This window comes from Oxyura jamaicensis, chromosome 6, assembly GCF_011077185.1.
Source record: "Oxyura jamaicensis isolate SHBP4307 breed ruddy duck chromosome 6, BPBGC_Ojam_1.0, whole genome shotgun sequence".
Taxonomy (NCBI): domain Eukaryota; kingdom Metazoa; phylum Chordata; class Aves; order Anseriformes; family Anatidae; genus Oxyura; species Oxyura jamaicensis.
In genome coordinates, this window is record NC_048898.1 from 20150629 (window position 1) to 20175523 (window position 24895).

General features: G+C 38.1%; 2 protein-coding genes across 12 annotated transcripts in view; one reads left to right on the forward strand and one right to left on the reverse strand.

The window, feature by feature from the left end:
* Nucleotides 1–2538: 2538 nt before the first annotated feature.
* On the reverse strand, nt 2539–15851 carry CEP55 (centrosomal protein 55). Of its 2 annotated transcripts, XM_035330020.1 has the most exons (8): nt 15451–15851; nt 13730–14014; nt 10954–11019; nt 10091–10232; nt 7847–8163; nt 6126–6197; nt 5188–5313; nt 2539–3053 (listed from the first exon to the last, which is right to left on the reverse strand). In XM_035330020.1, the coding sequence occupies exons 1-8, from the start codon at nt 15838–15840 to the stop codon at nt 2847–2849; spliced, it is 1605 nt and encodes a 534-aa protein (XP_035185911.1). In that variant the 5' UTR covers nt 15841–15851; the 3' UTR covers nt 2539–2846. The 2 variants fall into 2 exon arrangements, with proteins under 2 accessions (XP_035185911.1, XP_035185912.1); XM_035330021.1 differs by lacking the exon at nt 5188–5313.
* Nucleotides 15852–15952: 101 nt separating this feature from the next.
* The window catches only part of MYOF (myoferlin), a 71604-nt gene continuing 62661 nt past the window's right edge, over nt 15953–24895 (forward strand). For 3 of the 10 annotated variants that reach the window (XM_035330022.1, XM_035330025.1, XM_035330023.1), the window contains exons 1-3: nt 15953–16419; nt 23729–23784; nt 24752–24843. In XM_035330022.1, coding sequence (XP_035185913.1) covers nt 16161–16419; nt 23729–23784; nt 24752–24843 — 407 coding nt within the window. In that variant the 5' untranslated portion in view covers nt 15953–16160. Of the gene's footprint in view, nt 16420–16784; nt 17309–23728; nt 23785–24751; nt 24844–24895 lie in introns of those variants that run through there. The other 7 variants (XM_035330028.1, XM_035330031.1, XM_035330033.1 and 4 more) reach the window with 3 other exon arrangements.

A 24895-nucleotide genomic window follows, 5' to 3' on the forward strand; every position in this document is an offset into this window, starting at 1 on the left:
AGTCAGTTGTTATATGTGGTATGGCTCTTTCCAACCACACCACATTGCATCAAAACCTCTTAATTTGCTTGCCACTTACAAAGAACGCTGGATGTGAAAGCCAGGATTTATTACTATGCTGGTATTGGTGAACCCGTGTATTAATCCAAAAGCTTCCCTAGACCAGCATCTTCAAATGAGGCAGACTTCAGAGAATTTTTGCTGGGTTGAACTGTAACTGTGTTGAAATTCAGTTACTTGAAAGGGACATAACTCTGAATAGACTACTGAAATTGAAAATACAAAGTGCATGAAATAACAGCATTTTTTTTATTACTTCCTGTTGTACAAAGAAATTCACAGCTAAGTTCATAGCACTAAGATGAGCATTAGGCACAAACCTTTTATCTTAGATACAATCAGAGAGGAGCAGCAGACCTTTCCTTTGTCCATTTACTTTTAAGACTAAAATTTACTTTTAATCCTAAACTCCTTCATTTCTAAAGAGTCAAAAAAAGAGGCAGTGATATGACCCACACGCTTTATGAAAGAGTTGGACTTCCATTCTGTAGTTGGTTGTAATCCTGTAAGTGATGACATATTTGTGGCTGTGCCTTCAAAGTAGGACTTTTGACACTCAAGATTGTCATTTTACTAGTTTTCAACACACACAATGTTGATAATGCATAAATTTATCAGTACATTTTTTGTGCCTAGTTACATCTAAACATGTTGAGAGATTGCAAAAGAGGTGTCGGAATAAACAAAATATGTTAAAGGTTATTAATTCATCAACTTTATCTGAATCTACTCACTTTAATATTCAACAACTGACCACCTAATGAGGTGCAGAGTTTCAGTCCTCCTCTACAGTACCAGCTTCTAATGAGCAAGTGTTTTAGGCTAATTTAAGAAAGCCTCAGAATTACTTCAGAGAAGACTGCTGACCTGTAGCAGGCAAACTTATTTCATCTATAATACATAAAAGATCAGAATTTCTTCTTACAGAAACCATGCTGACTATACAACTGAGAATAGAATACTAGCTGATTAATGTGCTGTTAAAAGACAACTTAAAACTTCCAAAAGTAGTTTAATAAGAGATTAAAGTCAAAGGCTGGAATGAAAAGTGTAGTTATTATCCTGCATTTAAAAGCTATTTAGAAGAACATGAAATTAAGGGAATTTCCATCATAGCAAGACCTTACAATTCCAAAGCGTAATTTACTTCACTTGATAGTTCATCACATCTTCCCTAAATCGCAGCAGCAGGTTTTCTGGCCAAATTGTCAAAGACAAAGATTAGCCTGAGAGACAGTAAAATTGAAAAGTGGCAATACAATCTCTGTCTCAAACACTGGCTTTATCAACAACATAATTCAGTATCATGATAGTAACTGAAAGAAAAAAAAAAAAAAAACTTTGAAAACACCCTTATATGTAAAAGTAGGATTTAACCATTAAAGAGTAGAGAGAATGTTATGGGTTAGAGGCACAAAATTTTACAGTAAATTGTAATGGAAAAAACTGACACCAGGTAGCCATTCAATTCAATATACCAGAAAAAGCTATACCTTGGAGTCTGGCTGAGTGTAGGTAATTTCCTGGCCTCAGCAAGCCATAAAGTTGTAAAAGCAGCAAACACCTTAGCTAGTGTGCTTTCTTAAGAATTCTTCACTTTAATCATTCTCATGAAAGGAGTACTTGCTGAACTTTACTAGAGGTACAAGGAAGAAAATGCTAGCAACAGACCCAGGTTTACAGTAGACACTAGAAGAAAATGATGTGATTGTGATGTGATTGCAAATCAATAAATTCAGCTTTTGTCAGTTTCTAATTAGCTGCAAAAAGTTACTGCCAGCTTGTTTTAGAAGAGAGTAGTTCAGTTGGAACGGACCTTCAAAGATCATCTAGTCCAACTGCCTGACTACTTCAGGACTAACCAAAATTTAAAGCATTCTATTAATAGCATTATCCAAATGCCTCTTGAACACTAAAAGGCATTTTCTGTACTGGTATGAAATAGTGACACTCCAGTTCAGTGGAGTACTTTATTAAAACCTACACCTCTTTATTACTTATTAAAACCTGCACTTTTAAATTGGAAGACTTAAAACAGGTTTAATAACTGACATTTTCCTACTTGAACCAGTAAAATACAGAAGCGCAAACTGAAGTTCACTTCAGCTTAACTGGATATGTAAACTTCCAACTTGGTTTCCGACAGCATCTGATATGGAAGCTTTTTTCAGTACTCATGACATCCATTGTTGCTAAGAAATTGTTTACCCAATGATGTTTTTGAGAAGAACTTACACATGGTCAGCATTTTTGTATGAGCTCCAAGTCACCCCAACTGTGGTTCAGAAAAACGCTACTTACAATGTTTTCAACATAAATCTTAAGTAGCAAAGACATTAACATGGACCTTCCTGAGTTTGTACATATAGATGTGACACATAACATACATTTGTGTATAGTGCACATATTATAGCAAAGTCTTTTTGCTACAAGCAGTCAGGATTCATCAGCCAAGAACTGAATATGCCAAGTATTGAAGTCTGACACAAAAGCTGTGTTTTACTTATTTTTAATAGTGCAATAAAATGTCAGTAGCTTATTACTTGAAAATATTCCTAATTCTACAAATATTTCCACTTGCAACAAGAAATGCAGTAGCTGTTTCCACAAATGTCAGGTGAAATATGAGACCAAATAAATTACTATTATTTTTATTTTTAACTGAAATGCAAAGCTAGCAGTCCTTTGTACAACCTTGAGAGAAGAGCTTTACAAAAATCTTTTGCCTTTGCAGGACAGTATGCTGGAAGTGTGTAAAGACCAAATATATTAAGTCCATTTGGAGCTTAAGCTGTACAGAAGTCAATATGCGCTAGTAATTCTCTGTGCTGGCTTGTTGGATATTGTACTTTACATCTGGGACACTCAAGAAAACTTTCATCAAGGAGATTTGAATGTTTCTGGGAAGGACTTCTGTCATACACTGTCACCTTCTCTTCGAATGCAGCTTGCAAGTCTTCTTGTGGTTCCACACATCCAGATTCCTGGAGTTTCTGGAAAAGGAGAACCTTTAGTGAGGGACTGGAACATGTAGGGTCCCAGTCAAATAGATGTAGGGAAAGAGATGTTTAATGGCACACAAATCATGTGTGTTACAGCACTAAGGATTGAATTTTAAATATGGCTAAAAGCAATTATGCTGCTTGCATTAAAAACAGAGCAATGTGGGCCTGTTGTATAATTTGAACACTGCATTTAAATTAGATTACAGGTAGCTTTTCTGAAGGCTATTTAAAGCAAGCTTTCCACAATGTCTGATGAAGTATACAAATAAGAGTACATCACTTACATTATGTGCACTAAATAGTGCACATTCGTATTTTGAAGTAGTTTTCCCTTCATGGACCACTGAATGTGATTCCTGCCACTTTTAAACTGTAGCTAGTTCATAAGGTATAATGAAAGAAGCTATGGTGAAAGCTGAGACAGAAAGCCTCAGACCCCCGCATTATCACTGCTAATACACAGCATTTTAGGCTTCTTACAGCTTTCATATACATCCTAATAAGAAAGCAAAGTTTCTGTACACTAAATATGAAACAGTTGAGCATGGCTCTTAGAAATGTTGGTACTGCATACAGGTATTTTAAGGATTTTATAATACATTTGTTTACATATGCATTTCTATGGATTTATTTTGGGGTGGGGGGGAGGGAAGGAAATAAAGATCAAGAACTGAAACCTTGTTACAACAGGACCCCAAGCTTAATATCAATATTAAAATCATAAAAAGTGCAATGAACAAAAACTAAGCTGCATTTATTTTGGAAGTTGTTTTAAATTACCTTTGAAATTTCTAAAACTATGTCCATAAATGTACCCAGGAATTCAATGTGATGTACAGGTGTGCCTATATAAAAGAAATTTGTTTCACCTTTGCAACAAACCCTTCCCCAACCATCTTCCTAGGCACTCATACACACTGTCTCCCCTTAATAAAAGGCCTCAGCCCCCTCTATAGGGGATGCTGCCTGCCTCTGCCTAGCTTCCTTCCCAAATTCTTCCATGTTTTTCCTCATCTCCACTAGACACCATGGACAGTTTCCAAGCAGGAAGAGACAAAGTCACCCGGTTCTCCATTTGGCAGTTAGCCAGCCAGCTTCTCAGCACAGGGAAAGAGCACTACAGCTTCCCCCTCCTCTGCACGAAATTCAGCTGAACAGCTGCTGCTCCTAGCAGCCAGAAGGTTTTCTAGTGGCCTCTGCTGGCAGCAGCGGCAACTACAGTCCTATAGCTAGTGAGTCTCTCACAGGGACAGGAACACAAAGGTCGCCAGTATCTCAGGATTCATTCGAGAAAGTACTTCCAAGTTGCATGCAACTAAGAGGGTGAACAGTTTGTCAGAAGAATTCTTCTGCTCTGCAACTAGTTAGGAGCTTTTGCATTTATCTTCTTTGTAAGAAGCCTCAGACCTGATCTAATGAAGGACAGAGGCATCTGATTTCTGCTCTGAACCTCATTTAAATAAATCCATAACTGCAGTCTTGACAATTCTATTTAGCTATCACCTAATCTTACAAGACCCTGTATCATAGAGTTCCACAGTGGCTTGCTTGATATATAATCCTTCCTTATAAATTTGTTGAATCAGATGGTCAAATCTAGGTGGCTTTCTTTGGGCTTATATAAGTAGCAAACAGACCACTGCCCTCAATACAAGTGTTTTTTCATTTTAGGAAGTAGGCAGATCCGCTCTAGTGGCACACCCATCCTATATCGTGGATGTATTGAATGGGGGTCAGGCAGGAATTCAACTACATTTAAGGGTAGTGCCTTGTCCACTAGCAGCAAATTCCAGTAGAAACATGCTACAGCTTTGTTATTGTGTATGGAGTTTTGTCTGTTGCATGTGGTGATACAAAGTACAATTATGTTCCCTGCTGAGGGACCTTGACTATTCTATATCTCCTTCTTTCTATATCTCCTGCAGTACAAGCTCCCGGTGGTGCTATAGAGAAAATAGCTATAGCTTGCTAGCTAACATAGGGTTCTGCACCTTAGGGCTATGTATCTAAGAAATGTAAACACCTGCAGTCAGTATCTGTTGACATTAACCGCACTCTGAAGTGAAGAAGTATTCATTTATGCAAAATCACCAAGTTTTCCTGCAAGTTAACCAGTACATACCAAAGGTTCCAGCCGGGTTATTTGCTCCCTGGCCTTGCGTAGTTCCTTAAGGACTTGGTTTAACTGATGCTGCAAGTTCTGGCGGTCTAGCTTTTCATTCTCAAAGTCTGTAGTGCATATCTGGATCTGGCAACCCCCCAGAGGGAAAATTGAAGAATTAAATGCAGAATTAAGTGTGTGAGGGGAATATTTCCCATTTATCTATTTGAAGTTTTACTCAGCAATCACATCCTCAAATGGAATAAAATTATTTGTTCCTTTCATTTCCGTAAAGTTCATACATGCCCAATTAGGAAGTCCGTAGAGGTGGAGTCAAAGGTAACTTTAGTTAGAGAGCATGTGAGCTATCTCAGTCTTAAACTGAAGATTTTACATGGAAGACCATGTAGTACATGTTCTCAATAAAAATGCCAGTTCTTACTCAGGGATCTTTCTTGTAGCTGTTTGAAAAGAATACGTGAGTAACACTACACCCAAGCTTAGCAAGTGTGATATAACTTTCTCCAAGGACATCAGTTAGATCTGTAAGAACATAGTTGGGGGAAAAAAAATCAGTAATATGAAAGATGATAATGCAATTATTTGTATAACTATCAAGAGTATGTTACACATTTCAGTGAGCTGAGTGGTTTTAGGATGTCTTCCATACCTAATTTGAGGCTGTACAGTTTCTATTTATTTGAACAAGCAATTGCCTGTAGTAGCATCAGGTTTAGTTGCAACCTTTTACCTGTAAAAGGTTACAGATTTCCTCCAACAAGTGTCAGAATTCTTAGAAGCACTAAGGGATCACCCATAATTGCATATTTATGTCTAATATTACTTTAATATACCACTTAAGCTTGAAAAGTTAGTCTAGAAAACCTTTCTGCATATAACACAATTTAAGTATCAGATTCTTGGATAATCAACTCAGTATCTGAACATATAATTGGTACCTGTTGTTCCAGCAAAGCTATCCTAGTGTGTTCCTCCTGCTGTTTGAGCAATGATTTACGAAGAAGTTGTACCTACAAGGCAGAAGAACATGTAACAAGCAATTTCCACACACAATAGATAATAAACTTGAGAAGCAATTAGTCTAGAGAGGAATGGAGCTGAGTTTCTCTATGCCAGTGCCAGCAGAAAACATATGCCTGTTATGCAACAGCCAAGCCCAATTTAAATACTTCCTTGGGGAAAACCCAGGGAAGTGTTATCACTGCACTGAGGGGGAAGAATGCAGGTTGATATTCTAGTTAAATATAAGTGAAAGAGTTAGAAAATGCTCAACAATAATGGATTAAGTAACTGCATAAGTAAAAATATCCTCCAGGCAGGACATACCAATCTTTATAGTGAATGCTTTTGTTCAGTTGCAAAAAAAAAAAGTTAGTAACTATTATTAACCAGTGACAGACACTAACCTCTGTTTAGAGAGTTAAACTGATGCTCTAGTGTTAACTTAACTCGGTGCCTAGTAAATTATATCCTCTTATTTCAAATTTCAGTTCTATGCTGTTTTATGCTATTGACTGCAAGCTTCTCTAAGTAGCTTCTCTAAGTATCTTATTTGGACGCCCTGAGGACAGACCTTCAAGGAGAACTTTCCACATTCTCTTCAATCAGTAGGTAATCATGATTTCATGCCCAGAAAGAGAAAGTTTTTGTCAGCATGGTGATGCTAACAAGAGTATTTTGTTTCATGATACCACAGTAATTAGTTGTCCACATAGGGAAGGTAGCAAAGTCCTCATGACTACTCCAAAAGAGAAGTAAACAGTGATTTTTTTAAATCCAAACATGCAGTATGTACATGTTATCCATATTTTGAGGGGAAAACTCTTAATCCAAAGCGTTTAAAAGTCATTGGGCTCAGGAAAATGGAAGGAAGAATCAAGAACTACATGTACGAATAACAGAACTATTTAACTTGAAGTCATGAAGTTACTCCCTGGGAGACAGGCAAGCCCTGCAAACAATTAGAACCTAATAGAAAAACAGGTGTGGTAACAGTGAAACCCAGGCATAATGAACAGCCTGCCTCACATGCAACTTCTTGACTTTTGTGACAAGTTCCAGGACTCTTATCAGTGGTTTCTACCATAGCTGTCCAAAACAGTGATAACTTCCCTTGCTTATCTGGCCATTTCTTTTTAGCAGTCTGATGTGCTTGCTTTATTATCTGCAACAATATACAGAGAACCTATTGCAGCAGCACATCTGAATGAAATAACCCAGTGCATGTTACAGCCGTTGGGTGGGGGCACTATCCAGGGACATGGCTACTTATCCAGCAATTATGAAATTATAGCTGACAGCAAACAGCAACATCCCAGTTCAGACCATATGATAAAATGGCCTGTATAAATTTTAATTTTTACCTTTTCTGTTCTCATTCACCAATAGCCTTGAGGATGAAGCCAGATTAAAATTAATGATGCATTCTCGCTTCCTCTTACACCCCACAAGACTCTTAAGATAAGTGAGCTAGAACATTTTTTATCAAGTAAATCTCACAAAACTTTGGATTGTGACCTAAATCAATATTAAGTAATTCAGTTTTAACCACAAGGACATGAGTCTAGATGTACATAAAGAGCTGTTACCAGAGTAAGTATGACTTCTCAGCTCTTGAATCTTTGCTAAGGATCTTCAATTTCCAAATGCATCCACTTACCTGAGATAACAGTTCTTCAGACTTTTCTTTTTCTTCTCTTAGCTGTACTTTAATACTTTCATTTTCTTGTTTTAGTCTCTGCACTTTCTCTCCTTTTATTTTGTTTTCATTTTCTAGAGCCTTCATTTCAACAGCCTGTTGGGACTGCAGTAAGTCATTTAAACTCATCATTTCTCGTTGTGTTTCTTCATACTTCTTTTTGAATTCATGAAGTTCACATCTCAGCTGGGTTATAGTGCGTCTTTCAGTCTCAAGATCACTTTTAGCAGTTAACAACAACTGGTCATAATATTTTTGCTTTTCTTCTGGTAGATGACCTTAATGTGACAAACATGGAGACAGTAACATTGAAAAAAAAATCACTTAAAAATCAGAGCACCAAATCAGCTCAGATTATCACCAAGATGGACTTAAAACAACTTTCAATACTTCTAAAGGAGAAAAATCTTCTCTGAAGATAGAGGAAAACAGTAGCTCTGCTTTCACATGCCATACTGTGCTCTAGCTACTTCCTTGACTAACTGTTATAGCAATGTTACATCATTTGCCCTGACTACACAAACTGAATGATCCCGCAAACAGTTCTTATATAACCTCACACATTATATTGAGGCATTGAAATAGATGCCTAAAGACACTAGATTCTCACATCCAGATTTAGGCATGTTAGGCAAGGTTCTGGCATTACTCTCACTCCAGAGATACCCTGGGGTTCTGATGGTCTCTGTCGTTGACTGAAGACAGAATATTTGTCTTTTACAGACTGTCTTCAAAGTATATGCAATCGCTTATTTCTAAATTTCAACTAAAGCAACCTAGGATAGGCCTTTTGATCAAAAACATCTGCTTCTTGGCTAGTGACTATTGCTTAAACCAATGTTCATGAAGTTGGTGCTTGTTGACCCAAGAAAAGCTTATCAGCTAGAAAGAAGAGGCAGACTGCAAGAACTCAGAAGTAATACTAAGTATACCTAGAGCAGAACAAGGAATGCTGTCTTAAAAAGGCTTTGATGTACAGTACTCCGAAGTTCTTGTCTTTGGTACTTCTCTTGTTGAAGAATGTGAGGGAAGCCTTCAAAGTGTAATTTACTAGGCAAATTTTCCTGCTTGAATGTTTTCAAGATAAGGAAAACATAAGCTAAGGCTTAGCTTTTTGTTAACAATACTTCTTTGTAAGGTAGCAAGGTCTTCAGAGAGGTACCAACGTTTTCCTTGGAAAAAAGTTTGTCATATCTACTTTCAATTTGTTCAACTAGATTTTTTTTCATCTTTGATCTCTACTACTGTCTGTTTGAAGAGGAACTTTCATCCTCTTACTCCATGTTTCCTAGCTGCTCTGATGACAAAGCTTTGACTGCAGTAACTGAGTTATTTTTTCTGGTGAGCTACTTCAATCTTCTTCCTTCTAAAATACTAGAAAAACAGATGTCTAAAACAGCACTGAAGGTTAAGATGATATTTTACTGTTTCCCATAAGGATACCAGCAGCAATAGAGAAACCAAGCCACTGCAAACAAGTTACTAAGCAGCAAGTACCTGTTAGCATACTCTTACTCTAGGTGAGGCTAGTTCTATTTCGTGAATTTACCTTGTAGACCAGTTGTGGCATATATGAAATTAATTTGATAAGAAAGGGAAGTAAACTCCTTCTGGCTCTTCTGTTCAAGATTATTTTAATTTTATCCCACATGCTGGTCAAGCATGACTCAAGTCAATATGAATGCATGGTACTGAGAGGGTGCTAATGAGGAACTGCGTCACATAGAAGCAAGCTAGAGATTACCATATCCATATTGCAAAGCATTGTTTTGGATAGGTGCCAAAATCTATCACAGGTTTTCATGCCATGTAAGAACTTCTCAGATGGATAAAGAACGTGCCAGTCTTGAGTCACTTTTATAATATTTATTTTGAAAAGAGACTGATCCACACCTAGCCAGTAAATTCTTAATGCTTCCTTTATGTAGGCTGAGAGTGTACTTTGAAGGATGGTATATACATGTATTTACCTCAACGCTTCCTGCAAACAGAAAGGTGGCCAATAGACTGTCAAGACTTTAGAAAAACATTTGGTGAAGTAGATAGGAACAAGAAATATTGATCAAGTAACAGCTAGATAAAGCACAGAAATTTTTCATTAAGAAAGCAAAATATTGTGAAAAAAGTCAATCATATGCTATAGTTCATGGAAAATGTATTCTATAGAAAATTGTAGTTTAGGTCAATCATGGAAAAAATCAATACCTTCTGTATTAGATTCTTTTGGTTGTTGCTGGCTAACTATTTCTGACTTCTTTTCAAGTTCAAAGATCCTTCCAAGCAGTCCCCTGACATACACTTCACGTTGCTGGTCATAGAGTAACCATTGTTGGTTCTTCTCAAGAGCCTTCATGGAAAGGAACAGAAGAAAAACAGAAAAGCCTGTAGTAGTTTATCAGATTTAGAAAGTATTAGTTTTGTTCCTTTAACATAAGTTAAATTGCAGCAATATTAAATTCTGATTGGCTTATTTGCAGGAATAGGGAAATGACTCAGAACTAAACACTTTGAAAACTAAACGCTTTCATGAAACACATCCCAGATAATGAAGAATTATCCTTTCATTTTCTATTTCATCATCAGGACCTATTATTTTGTATGTAACTAAAACTGTATAATTACAACTTAAAGTTTCCAAGAACCAGTACGTTGATTTTATATCTGATTATAGAATTACTCAGGTTCAAAGGGACCTCAGGAGGCTTATAATTTAACCTTATGCTATCCCAGGCAACTTCAGTTCTGTGGACAAACCATGTTCCTTGGGATTTCTGTTGTCAGCAGCAACTATGTTCTGTTGTTCCAAGGACTGTTTTCAACAATTATAGATTTAGATCTGCAAATATTTTTGCAAAAAAAAAAAAAAAAGCAAGACTTGCAATATTATAGAAATGTCTTTCACAAGCCCTTCATTATTTGATTGCTTTCTCACAAAATAATTTTAGTTACAATATTTTAGAGGAAAACATACTCTGAGGTTCCAATCTACCAAAACCATTGGTAATAGTTCCCATTCTTATAGATTTTAGTACATGATTTATCCTTGGAATGTTGTACAGAAAGCTTACATCTTTCAGTTGTTTTTCTACTTCACTAAGATTAGTTGATGATCCAGTGCTGTTTGTTACAGCTTCCTGCAAACAAAGAACAATAAACGTTGTTTAAAACAGAAGACTGAAACAGTAAAACTAGTTCTATATAACTATTAATTTCATAAATAGTATAAGTGTAGTTCAAAAGGTGTACATCTGATACTTGCATTTGGAGATCTTCATAATCTGTTTAGAAGGACCTAAGTTATGGAGGAAACCATTTCACAGATTATAGAAAAATCTCCTGGAAAATATGGGACAGATTTAAATTTTGTTTATTCAATAATCCTAAAGCTCAGTTACATTAAAATATTTTCTAAGAACATTTCACTGAACTTCTGTCTTGGGAGAACTGAAAGGTATAATGGAGCTTTTGATAAATGTAGATATATAGGGTTTTATTTAAATGAAAGAAAATGTGTTTGTTCTATTTTCATATCCTCAGAATACCAGTATGACAATAAAGCAGACCTATAGGAGTCACTGGGGGAAGCTAGAGCACTCAACAGCTTCACTGGGATAACCATATAATTATAAATAACTGGGAAACCATGCAAGCCTGTCTGGAACCATAAGGACATTGATTGGGTTTCCAAGACTTGATCCAAAGTAGAATGCTTGAAGTTTGAGTTTCAGAATTCTTTAGACCCACAGAACTAAAGAGCTGTTAAACATTTAAACTTTATTCATAATATGACATGTTTATTCACTACTCAATAGAAAGCTTTAAGTTACATAGATAAGTCAGAGGGAACTTTAAAGACAAATAACTTCAAAGACAAATCTAGATTACTACCTAAATCCAAGCTACATTTTTCCCAAAGTTTTCCTGTTTTAGAGCATATCTAGAACCAGTTTTACAGCTGGAAAAATAGGAGATTTTGCATGTTGAATGCAGTTCAAGTTCAGTGCTAATAGGATTTAGATCCACAACAACTGCTCAGATATTTCTGTAAATATTAGAACTCTGCATCAATGAAAACTTCCCCACTTCCTCATAGTCATACAACTGTTGTTTCCACTTCAGAGTATACCTGCTACTTGTATGCCACCTAGCAGTTTTAAGAAACATTGCTAAACTCATTTTCAAGTTTCCCAAAACATTCAGTGAAAAAGTCAGTAAAGTTTTATTGTCCTTCACTGATACATCAGTAAAAATTAAATATAAAATTCTAATTTAAAAGATATTTTGGTAATCAGAATCCAATTTGTAACTGTCCAGTATATCTTGCTATCTTCATGCTTCTTTCTTTTTATCACTGTGACAGCAAGGAAGCTATTCTAAAGGTAGAGAAAGAGCCCAATTTCTAATGTCACCCAAAAGAAACCTTGTCTAATAGGTAGATTATAATTACACTCTTGAATCCTCATATTTTGTACCTCAGATTGAAAGAAAGATACACCTCCTCCATCTAGCAGACCACTTGGAGTTTCTCACATCAGTGTTGGAGACTTTGTACAGATAGCAAGTGGTGGTCTTCATCCTTCAATGCCAGGAAGGATTCTGTAGACTACAGGATTCTTTGCCTTTGTTTGTTTTTTATGACCTATTATTCTGACGTGACCTTTCTGCAAAGTCAGAATATTATATAGTATTGCTACTGAAGTTTAACTCTGTACTGTTTAACTACCTGCAGCTCACTATGCTAGATGCAATAAGGAATGTCCATACAGAAAGCAACTTGATATTTTCAAGTGAACCAAGAGGCTTTTAATTTCATGCTCAGAGATGCAGTTCTAATATTGCTGTGGTTTAGAAGAAAAATTCCTGTAGTGATTACTAGAAAGATAAGTCCATTGACAAAGATAGCATAAAAATATGTTAATTTTCTCTAACAAGGTTCAAAGTCTCTTGAAATTGGAAGTAAGCACATTACATTTGAAGTAGCAATATTTCCCAAGATCCATATTTGCACCACACTGAATAATGCAGTATTATCAACTAAAGCTGAATTTCTATAACTTAATTTCATTATGTAGTTTGGGTAACTAGCACCATCCATAGGTTAGAACTGGAAAAGACTTAGCTGCACCTCCTGTAAAGCACCAGTTTCCATGTCCCCTACCGGGGTACTGCATTTCCCATTGAGCATTAGAACAGGCAGAACAGGCAGGGTGAATAAGCAACTGTAGAAACTAAATGCACTTGTAAAAGCAGCCAAGTGCCTGACACCTTAGCTATTAAGCATTTTAAATGAAGTCAGCAACTCACTATTCCTTTCCTATCTTGTTACATTGAAGCATTTACCACATATTATGCCATGTAAATTGCAGACAGTGTTAACCAAGGAACAAATGATGATTCATAACAGCAGGGAGGAGAGAGGTATTGTCATCACAGAACACGAATTAGGTGATGAGTTTAGTGTTCTTTTAAGGTCCTATCTCTCTATTACTGCTGCCTTCTCAGTCTGCTTAACCACTGAGCATATGAATTCAAGAAGGGCATATATCTGCTTAGCAACAGTGGGCCATTCCATGTCATACCACTTGTCATACCTGCATGCATGCCAGCCTGAAGAAGGGACCTTGCCATACAGAATTCTCTCCTCAGCTGTGTTATCTGAAGCTGTACTCTGACTGCTTGTTTAGTGTTCAGTCTAGATACCTTGTCATGTTGCATGCTGAAATCTTGTATGAATATTTGTGAGAAGAGTAAAAACTCATCCCATTCTATAACAGATACTGGTGCTTAGCGGATGCAAGTTCCAGCCCTAACCTGTAAACAGTTACACTATTTTTCAGTGCTTACCTCGGATGCATGAGAATTATTGGCTTTGTTTTCAAGCTCAGAACATTTTGCGGTAACAGTGGATAAATTACACTTTAACCGGTTCATTTCTTCTGATAGAGAACTAAGTAACTGTTCTCTCCTTTCTGCTTCCTTTGTCTTTTCTTCTAGTTGACTTTGTAATGAGGAGACTTCACTGTTCTTGTTCTTGGACTTAAGTTTGTCTTTTAGGTTTTGGATTTCTTTGTCCTTCTCTCCAAGCAGATGGTTGTGTTTTTGTTTTTCTTTTTCAAGAGAAAATATCTTCTAAATGAAACACAAAGAAGTGGCACAAATGAGTAAGTGTCTGTATACAGGAACAGCATTAGCAAGTTTACAACAGCTTAAAAAAGTCACTTCGAAAGATTCTCTTCACCTTTAGTTACCTTAGAATATTACTTTTTAATAAGACAGACAGTGCTACAATGATCACCTGAAACATTTCAGATGATGGTAAGACAGTCTACAGCAGATGAAACAAGGAAATAATGCAGAAAATCAAATTTCACAGGCTTAGTATTTCTGTATATGAATGTGAATCACTACAATATATGGACTTGAAAATGCAAGCAGTACAAGAACTTCTAGTTACAAGGGAAAATTGGTAATACTTTTCCTCACATCATATTTTGTAGAAAAATATATTCAGAAGAATAACACTGTTTGTGTTCCAAATTACCTGTCCTTTTAGTTTCAAACTGTGCTTTACTAGGTGTTTTCAGTGACTCCTTCAGGCTGGCCACCAGCACTGTTAATTATTGAATAGCATTAGAACTTAACCACCTTGGAGCTCTACATAAGTTTGTTACAATAGCATTTCTTTTCCATTAGAAAGGTTAAAGTTCAAATCCTGCACATGGCTATCAAAGCATTAGAAGATGGCAGAGAAACCAAGCAGCTTTATTTTACAGGACCTTATTTAGGGAGTTGAAGACAACACACAGTGCTTACTAGAACTAAAACACTGACACTACATGCTATCTAAAAATGCCTGTCATTTTCCACATGCAAGCTAGTAACCAGATTCCAAGTAGCCAATGCTAAGGAATGCTAATCAGGAAACTCCACCATACACAGGAAACACTAAGGAATTTGGCCCTAACACTAAGCCGTGTCTGGTACTTGGACTAGCACATAGGAACTGATGCTGCAGCACAGATGTATCAGGGTCCATGTTGTGAAAAGAAGTAGCCTAGAAGTGTTGTGCTTAGTCTGTTACATCCTTTAAAAGACTCCGTTTAAAGTTTAATTGTCCTGGAAAGCCTGATAGTGTCACATAAGAAGTCTGACTTCTGTCTCCGCAGCCACAGGTTTACCTCTAATGCACCAGGAGGCGTGGAAGCTGCAGTGCCTCAGCACCTGCTCTCTGGATGCCATGGAATCACCGGGGAACCAGTTACCATTTTACCCACCTGCAGCCAAGTAGGACCTTGGTTAGGAGCCTGGTTCAAATAAGCGCTCAGCACTCCCTGGAGCACCCTCATTGCCTGTGAGGGCAGCGTTCAGCACGGTTCTGCAGGAGCTGATCAGCTGCACATCATGCACCAGGACCTCACGGGCTAACGGGTGCCTGGGCCTCAAGGCTCAGCGTTTCCGTGCCTGGCCAGCTGACTTACACTGCATTAGGCCAGCCACCACCGGAAAACGCCTGGGGACAGACGCGACAGGCGGAGCAAGGCTCCGGAGCACAGGCAAGCGCTCACCTGCAGCAGGCTGCTTCTCTCGGGGGATGCCAGCGGGCCCTGCGCGGCGAGCGCCTCCTCTGGGGGCTTCCTCGGCGCCGCACCGTCCCGCTCGCCCCTCCCGGGGCCGTCGCCGTGCCCGCGGCGCCACCGGCCCGCCAACAGCTCCCGGCCCGCCCAGGCGCTCATCGCCCAGCGCCGCTTCCGCGAGTTTGAATCCCGCGCCTGCCCTAGCGTCACTTCCGCCCGCACTGCCCACGCCGCGAAGCCGGAGCTACGGCGTCTTCCGGGGGTTAAAACAGGCGGGCGGGCGTGGCCGCGGGGGCACGTGCTGCTCGGGCCTAGGCGACCGTTAACGGCCGGTGGGTGCGGCTGGGCTCTCTGCGGGGCGAATGAGAGGAGGCATCCCATTGGCTAGCGCGGGCGGTGGAGCAGCCCGGCTGGCCAATGTCGCGCGGCCTTCCTTCTGCTACGCCGCCTGGGCAGCCTTCGACCGCGTGCACGAGGCTCGTTTGCCCTCGCGCGACAGCTGTTGGAGGGGACCGCAGCGCCCTCACAGGGCAGCCAGCCCGACGGGCGGCTCTGGGGCAAGGCGGTGGCTGCAAGCCTTGTGGCGTTGCTCTGCCCTGCCCTGCTTCCATGTCCTCGTCCTTCTCCATTCCTGGGCACGTTGCTTTCAGATTCCTCCTCTTTCCCTTGACACCCTCCCTATCCCTTTAGCTGTCTAAAATATGATTGCCAGCGGGCTTTGCTTCGAAGATGATAAGCTGAGGGTGGCTCTCGTGGGGCCCGTGGTAAAACGCTGCCCTGTGTCCGTGGGTGGTTCCTTGTGCTCTGTCTCCCTGGCTCCATCTTCCTCTCTCGTCTGCTTGAAATCGGCTTTGTGGAAGTGGTGTGAACCGCTTCTCTTTTACGGCTGGCTCACCGCTGAGAGAAGCTCCAATGTTGGCGACGGGGCAGCTCTGCACAAGGAGCTCTTGTTCTTGCCATGTAAGTTTCACCAAGTTTCATTTTAGTGCAATCCTAACACAAGCGCATGCAGTAAGTACGTGTTACAGATACACAGGCTCTTACCACCGCTTATTGTTTTGCATGTATTTGCTTTTTTGTATCTTCTTTACTTACGAATATGTATTCTAGCCATTTCTTAAGAAATCTACTCAACACACCGAGTTAAATGCGGCACCTGCAGTAATTAAAACCTGGCTGTTCCAGAGCGCAGCTGAAGGGGGAGCTCTTAGCCTGATTTTGCAGACACGGGTGTTTCTGATTACAGGCGAACACAGAGGCAGGCTAAAAACATTTACCAATGACGAAGTTCTAAAAATGAAGAGGAAAAACGCGTAAGCGGTCATGAAATTTAATACCTCGGTGTTGCAAGAGACAGATGTGGGTGTATCCCGACTACTGGAGTCGTGCTTAATGTGTTGCTTAAGCTTATTCTTGCCTTGGTAATTTACGAGATATTTGTCACCCAGTGTAAGAATCAAAGCAACAAAAGAAATCTGCAGTTGTTTTTACACTGTGCCCTTTCTGTTACTGGATCTCACCAGTCAGAGTCCCTTTATGCAACAGTACAGTACTTGGTGTCAATTTACAGGCACTTACTTTTTTCATAGCCTTCAGGAGCTAGTCCGTCATAGATCCACCCATAGACTTTCTTTACTGTGGGCGAGCTGTTCCCTGCCTCCTCTTCCTGCTAGCAGTTCAGTCCAGAGACTATGGAGTTTGCAACTTAGACTTCCTTCAATTTCTTTGGTAACAATTAACATTTAGTCAAGGCTGGAAACAATGCTTCGGGTGATTGTGGAATCTGCTACAAATATCCCGAAAACCAAGTTTGGGAAACCAGATCCTATTGTTTCTGTTATTTTTAAAGGTAAGGAAAACTGTCATAAACGTACTTGGGAAGGGAGGTTTTTTTAAGGATAACGTTCTGTGTAAGAATTTGAAAATCGGTGAAAACGTTTTCAAGAAGTTACAGCTGATGTAATGTCAGGGAAGTATTTTTAATTGCAGAGACTGGAGTTACCTGGATGGGGCTTGTACTGGGTGGAGTGCCTTATTTTTTTCTGGCCTGGAGCGTTTCTGTTGCAAAATCCAAATTTTATGAGATTTTACAAAGGATTAGCCCTTTGCTTTAAAAACCTCAACTATACTGCATAGATAAATACGTTTGCAGTATAGATTTGTTTTAATTATTTTGTTCCTTGTTTATCTGAAAAATCAATCCTCTGTCTTACTACTTTGTCCAGCCACTGCTCACTAACAATGCTGTTATTACACCAATTTACCTTTGATTTGAGTGGTTTATTGCTGTATTACCATCATGTTGAAAAACAGTAGTACAATTACTGAAGATCTTAGGGTTATTTTTTTACAGTCTGGTTTGCACTTTATTTTTTTCCCTTTTAAGACAATTTAAAGATTAAGGGGGGATACGTTTTGAGCTTTTAATTGTTAGTTGCATCTGGGAGAAGGAGAAAATGTAAAATAGTATTTATAAGTAATATGTAAAGGTAATGATATTTTTCTATGTGTTTTACCTGTTGCCATCTTTTCCTCTCGTGTAGACTAAAAGAATTTCATTTCAGGTATTGGTTTATCTTAAAGGTGCAGAAACATCCATGCAATTTTGGATCAAGTAATACATTAAACAGAACTGTGAAAAATTTATCTTAATTCCTGGGGACTTAGTTTCCTAACTGTGCACTGAAATGACATTGGTGTTTCTTATAGTATGAAAGTGCATTGCAAGGGTTTACCACCTTCAGAAACCAAGTATGAAATCATGACGTTTTGGTGGAGGCTGGTAGAGGAAGAGGTAGTGGTTATCCAATTTCTTAACTTGCAAAATAATTTCAGATACTTTATTTCAGAAAAAAAAAAAAGATATGATATCATTTCATTTCCTTTTTATTTTTTCCCTGCTTTTTCAGGTAGGGCAAGTGGCTGAGCCTGTCTCAGGAGCTTCTGGGCTTCCCAATTCTTAAATGTGATTTAATTTGCCCTGCAAAAATTGCCATTAAAAAATCGGTGTACTGTAATTGCTCTGCCTTGCTCCATTTGTTGCTGCTGTATTATAAGCATTCATATTTTATTTTCAATTTCGTGTCCTTTTTTTTCTTTCCTGTCTCGCTTTTGCCTTTCTGTGTCACCTCTATTTCTTGTAGTTTTATGCTCTAGAGTTGCCTCATGCTATCTCTTTTTTATGCCTCAAGCATCTGTTTAATTCCTGCCTATAATCTTTTGCTTCTACTGTGTGCTCTAATACAATTATTTTTACCCAGGAAGTATAATTTACAGTTTTTATTTATTTATGCATTGCTGGATTTCTCAGTCCTGCAGTTACCTTGACACAGGAATTTTGCATGAGATGTTTTATCTTTTATGTTCTACACTGGCATTGTTAGTGTTTACAAACATAGTTAACTATTACCTTAAATGCAACTTCATAATTTTGACAGATTTCCAATTAAAATATGTAATTTATCATTGCACCTGCCAATTTTTTTTTATTTTTTTTTTATGTCATTGTACTACCTAGCAAAGGTCAGCTTTTTTGCTTTCTGTAGAGTTGTTTAAAGGGAGCAGAAAGCATCAGGCTTGTAGCTGCGTACATTTTTATGTTCTTTGTTGACTCAATGCTGTGGAGTACTCTTGGAGAAGTATCAGAATTATCTGACAGAAAATTGTTCTGGAAGTTCACATTTTGTTAAACAGTGTTTTCTTCTTAACTTTTTAAAAATTGAGTTTACATAGCCTCCCCTGATGTCAAGGTTAAGTAATCTAAGACTTCAATGAAAATACTTAGTATCTCTCAGGATTAGATCTTCACAGCCATATCATGAAAAAGGCCATGAACCTACAGATATTAGTATGTAAGTGACCCTGAGAACACTTCATATGCTAACATGCATATGTTAATATAGTTTTATTTAAGTATAGAACAGACTTCATCAATGCTTGTAGAGCTAAGCTCATTATAGACTATCTATAGTCAGCACAATGTAATGCTAAGTATGTATTAAGAGGAAATAGGCAGCCGTTTCCATTTGGATGCTTTATTTACAATAGAGGCTTTTTGTGCAAGCATTTGACATTTTTAACACATTTCTCTCCAGTCCAGTGGATTGGAACGTTTCATTTATTTACCTTAGCAACAAGTCATTGTTCAAACAGAGCTACACCCTTGAGAGTAAACTAGTATTGCCATCTGAAACTCAGTGCTGTTACTGCAGAATTCAGAGTTTGTCATCACTTTAAGTGAGACAAAGTATTCGTCAAATTAATAAGAAAAAGTGTTGCCATTTGCTAAAGTGGCATGAAGTGATGATTAATCCAGTTAGATATACCAAACTGGAGAAAAATGTGTAAGATTCATGTCTTTGGTTGCAAAAAAATGATATAATTGCTTATATGTGCAGTCAGGAGTAGGATATTTAGTGTTTTGTTCATTCTTTTTGACTATTACTTAGCTTTTTTCATTAAAAACTGACATGAAACAGCATTCAGTTTTATTGGGTCAACCTAAACACAATGTCTTGTTCCATTAATTTTAAATCTAAGAGCTTTCCAACAGGCCTGCAGCAATATGTTAGTTCATATTTCAGTGTGTGAGAGAAAGGACTATTAGAGTGTAATTGTCCAAAAAAACATATTTTTTTGCTTTGCAGAGATTTCAATTACCCTAACTTGCATTTCCTGGTTTTTGGAGGTCTCCATGTTTCCTCCTGCAGTTGCTAAAACAATGCAATCTTAATATTTCATTAACAATACTTCTGTGGAAAACTTAGTGTACTAGAATGTGACACTCTTGTGAATTTCAGATTTAGGACTGTTCTAGCAGATAATGTTTGCTTCTGCTATTCCTCACCTGCTGAAATTGATAAAAACAATGTTTAAAATAGAGTAAATTTAAGATTTAACCATTGGTTATTGTAATTACTTTTGTAATGATGGAACAGTTCTTAAACAGATCACCTCTGAATGAATTTTTTTGAATGCTGCGATCTCATTGACTATAATAAAGTTCTTATGTTGAAATATTTCCAGTGGAGACTATTGAACAACCTGTGGTAGTGTGATGCCTCCATCAAGATAAAGCAAAGAAAGATTTATTTTACAGTATGGAGGTTATCACAGTTGTTTAATGAAGCAGATGTGTAAAGTGTCCTACCTATATCCGTTATCATTTTGTACTTATTCTTGGTAGGGCTAAACTAAAAATAAGGACTGGCCCTGTCTTACATTTATTGTGATTTGGTTTACAGTCTTGGCTACTGTACGTGGGCTCATTACCAGTAGAAAGGGACAGCCTGAGGACCTAAAGTTTAACTTGAGCCCCCAGGAAAACTGGGCAGTCCATCTTATCCTGCGTGGCAAAGAAATGTTTAGCAAGGTACCTTTGGAGGGAAGAAGAAGGCACTTGCCAACAATTTTAAAAGCAAATAAAAAAACAGTTAATTAGGAGAATGATTAAAGTATAATAAATAGAAAGTTGGCAAAGAAAAAAAAAAGAAAGTGGAGAAAATACATGCAAGTTATGTGCTTAAGAAATAAGAATGCTACACTCAGACTGACTAAAATTACAGCTGAATACCAGTGTAAGCTCTGCTTTCCAGTGTTTTTCATCCAACTTTCATGAAAGCGCGCAACACAAAATGTTTTTGCATGGTATAGTCTAGAATATGCATACTGTCAGTGGAATCATAAATCTTATTCTCTTGTTTTTATGAAAATTGATAGTCCACAGTGGGAAAATGTTATTCCTTGTCAAGAATTACTTAACTGCTGTTAAAGCCAGGGCTTTCCGTACGTTACAGTTACATTTGAGCTTATGCAGGGGATCATAGGATTTTTATTCATGAGTTCTCTCAGGATCAGGTCTGTGATTCATTGTCTCCATTACAAACAGCTGCAACTGTTCCTTTTTCCAAGAGCATTGAGAACGTCTTTTCTCTGACTGTCAGCTTCTATTTGTGGGATGACTTGGAGTACCAAGTTCAAACCCCAGGTGTTCAGGTTATTCGGTTTTGAGAGTGCTCTAACTTCTATTAGATAGCTTTCATTTATGTGAAGTTGGATTTCCCTTACTGGCATGATAATTACATTTTTGTTCCGCAAAATGAGAGTCTGAAGCATGGTAGGTTATGAATGCTCTTTCCTTTGTGGTATGATGTGAGTCAATATCCTGTACAAATTGTAGACAATTCCTGTTACATAAATGTGAGTCAGTTCTCACCATTTGCATTCTGGGTCTGGGATGACTAATTTTTTTTTTTCTCTTGTACATCCCACTCTCATCCAACAGGAAGAGTCACCACAGTCTCCTGCTTGAATAGTGTGTATGAAATGACATTGCCCACGTGGTGTATCTTTACTCTTGCTTCCCAGGCTTTTACAAAGTTTTCCTGGCAAAGTATAGCCATAACTTGCAAGTAATAAAAATGTTACCACATTTACTGTACTCCTTAAACTCAGCTAGTGTACTAACTTTACTTAGATATCCTCATTTGTTGCCACTGATACATGACATTTCTGCTCAGAGATCTGCTTGTTTGCTGGTGTTCGGTGCTCCCAAGTGTTGGGTAAAGACGTTTTCCATTGGAGCTGTATGTGTATAATACAACTAAAACTTAAAAATAAAGCTATAATGCGTTACCTGCTTTGAACCCGTTGTAACAACAGAATTGTGTTTTGCTTGTTTTTAGGTGAGAAGGACCTGCAAATAGCCTCTGCAGCACTTAGGGTTGTATTGTTCTCAGGAGAAGGAGCTTGAATAGAAATGTCACTCTCTAAGTAGTTTACAATCCTACCCTCCTCTGTCATTTGTAGATTGACCAAATACAAGTTTTATCATGGAAGTATGGAAAAATTGTAACGTTTAGGCTATAGTAAAAGATAGTAAAGTGATACATTTACATGACCTCTGGAAGCCTTTATTTTTTTTTTATTTTTTTTTTAAGGAAGGACTGCATTTACTTTATTTTTGCTAATATTTCTCATTTAAAGCAGAAAATGTTGGCATTGTAATACATTATGAAGATTTTTTTTTAAGTGATGCTATTTCAGAGTTAGGCACCTACAAATATTGTGTAACACTGATACGGAAAATGTGTAGCATGTTTTCTTTACTAATTAGGTTCACAGAATCATCTAGGTTGGAAGAGACCTCCAAGATCACCAGGTCCAACCTCTGACCTAACACTAACAAGTCCTCCACTAAACCATATCCCTAACCTCTACATCTAAACATCTTTTAAAGACATCCAGGGATGGTGACTCAACCACTTCCCTGGGCAGCCCATTCCAATGCCTAACAACCCTTTCAGGAAAGAAGTTCTTCCTAATATCCAACCTAAACCTCCCGTGGTGCAACTTTAGCCCATTCCCCCTCATCCTGTCACAAGGCACATGGAAGAATAGACCAACCCCCACCTCGCTACAGCCTCCTTTCATGTACCTGTAGAGTGCGATAAGGTCACCCCTGAGCCTCCTCTTCCCCAGGCTGAACAACCTCAGCTCTCTCAGTTGCTCCTCGTAAGACTTGTTCTCCAGACCCTTCACCAGCTTCGTAGCCCTTCTCTGGACTTGTTCGAGCACCTCCATGTCCTTCTTGTAGCGAGGGGCCCAAAACTGCACACAGTATTCGAGCTGCAGCCTCACCAGAGCTGAGTACAGGGGGACAATCGCTTCCCTAGTCCTGCTGGCCACACTGTTTCTTATGCAAGCCAGGATGCTGTTGGCCTTCTTGGCCACCTGAGCACACTGCTGGCTCACATTCAGCTGACTATCAACCGATACTCCCAGGTCCTTCTCTACTTGGCAGCTTTCTAACCACTCATCTCCCAGCCTGTAGCTCTGCTTGGGGTTGTTGTGCCCCAGTTGCAGGATCCAGCACTTGGCCTTGTTGAACTTCATACAGTTGGCTTCATGCCTTTGAGGTTACTGTTCAGTTGGATGTCTCCAGGCTTTTTAAGTTGGTGCTTTTAAATCAGTACTGAAGTTGTAGTCAAAATTCACAGAAGGTTGAGGTACCTAAACAAATTTTTTTCTTTATGGGAGTACATCTAGATGTGCTTTAACAAAACAGAATAAAAGGCCCCTCAAACAACCTCAACAACCTCTCAAATTGCCCAGGGAACTTTTTGTCTGTAAAATGTGCAAGTACTGGAAGAGGCAAAAAGAATCGGAAAGTTTGGTTTAAAGCTCAAGCTTCCTTTTGAAAAATGAAAATGTACTGGTACTTGTAATGCTTTAGTGAAAGCAAATCATAATGCTTTATTTGTATTTACAGATGAAAAAAAGAAAACAAAGAAAATTGACAGTGAACTCAATCCTGTTTGGAATGAGGTAATTTTTATTTTAATTAATTCTTGGTCTTTTATAATACAAATACTTGTAAAATTTGTAAGTCAATTTCTACAGTTATGAATATAAGAAACAGGAGATGTATGTTCTTACAACGTATTAGCAATTTCAGGTGAGTGGATTTGTCTTGTTCCATGTATTACAATGCATTAAGTAATATTTTTAGGTAAAAGTAAATGAGTATCTGGTGAATTTCTGGCTTGCTTTCTTTTTTTCTCCCTCCCCTCTCCCCCAGCCACTTAGTCATATATATGGGTACATAATTGGATCCTTTAATGTACACTAAGAAAAAAAGTCACAAAATTAGAATGAATTATGAATTGAATAGTTTGTGTAGTTTGTGTGTAGGGCTGCTATGTTGCATCTTCAATAATATTTTTATTGGGGAAAATATTTTCTTAGTATGTTTTTTGCAACCATTGCTCTGGATAGTTCATCTTCCCTGACAGTTATTGTGAAGGATTTCGAAACAATTGAACAAAACAAGTATGTCCTTTTTTTTAGAATATCAAACACAACTTTTACTGCAGAAGTCCAGAGAGAAAGATTATTCTTACATGTTATAGATAGCACTTCAAAGAAAGGGAACCTACAAATACTCATCTAAATTTAACAACAACTGGCTTCAAGCGGTTTTGAAGGAGAATTGTATCAGAGCCTGTGAATGAAAATACTTATGTTAGTATGAGGAAGTGGAACTGCAAAAGAAATAATAGCTCAGTATTGAACAACTGAGCTATTTTTTCTGTTACTGTTAATAGTAACTAGCAACTCAAGAATGTGCTATGAGCACGTTCCAAGACTTTTAATTTTGCTTTTGCAAACGCAAACAGATCTGTTTCTAACTAAATGCAAAATTTATTTCTGAATAATTTTATCGTATATGCTACCCCACTGTTAATTAACTTATGTATAATTTATGATTTTGTTTTTCACCTTTTTTATTCAGATTCTTGAATTTGACTTGAAAGGAATTGCTCTGGATAGTTCATCTTCCCTGACAATTATTGTGAAGGATTTCGAAACAATTGGACAAAACAAGTATGTATTTTTTTTGGAATATCAAACACAACTTTCACTGCAGAAGTCCAGG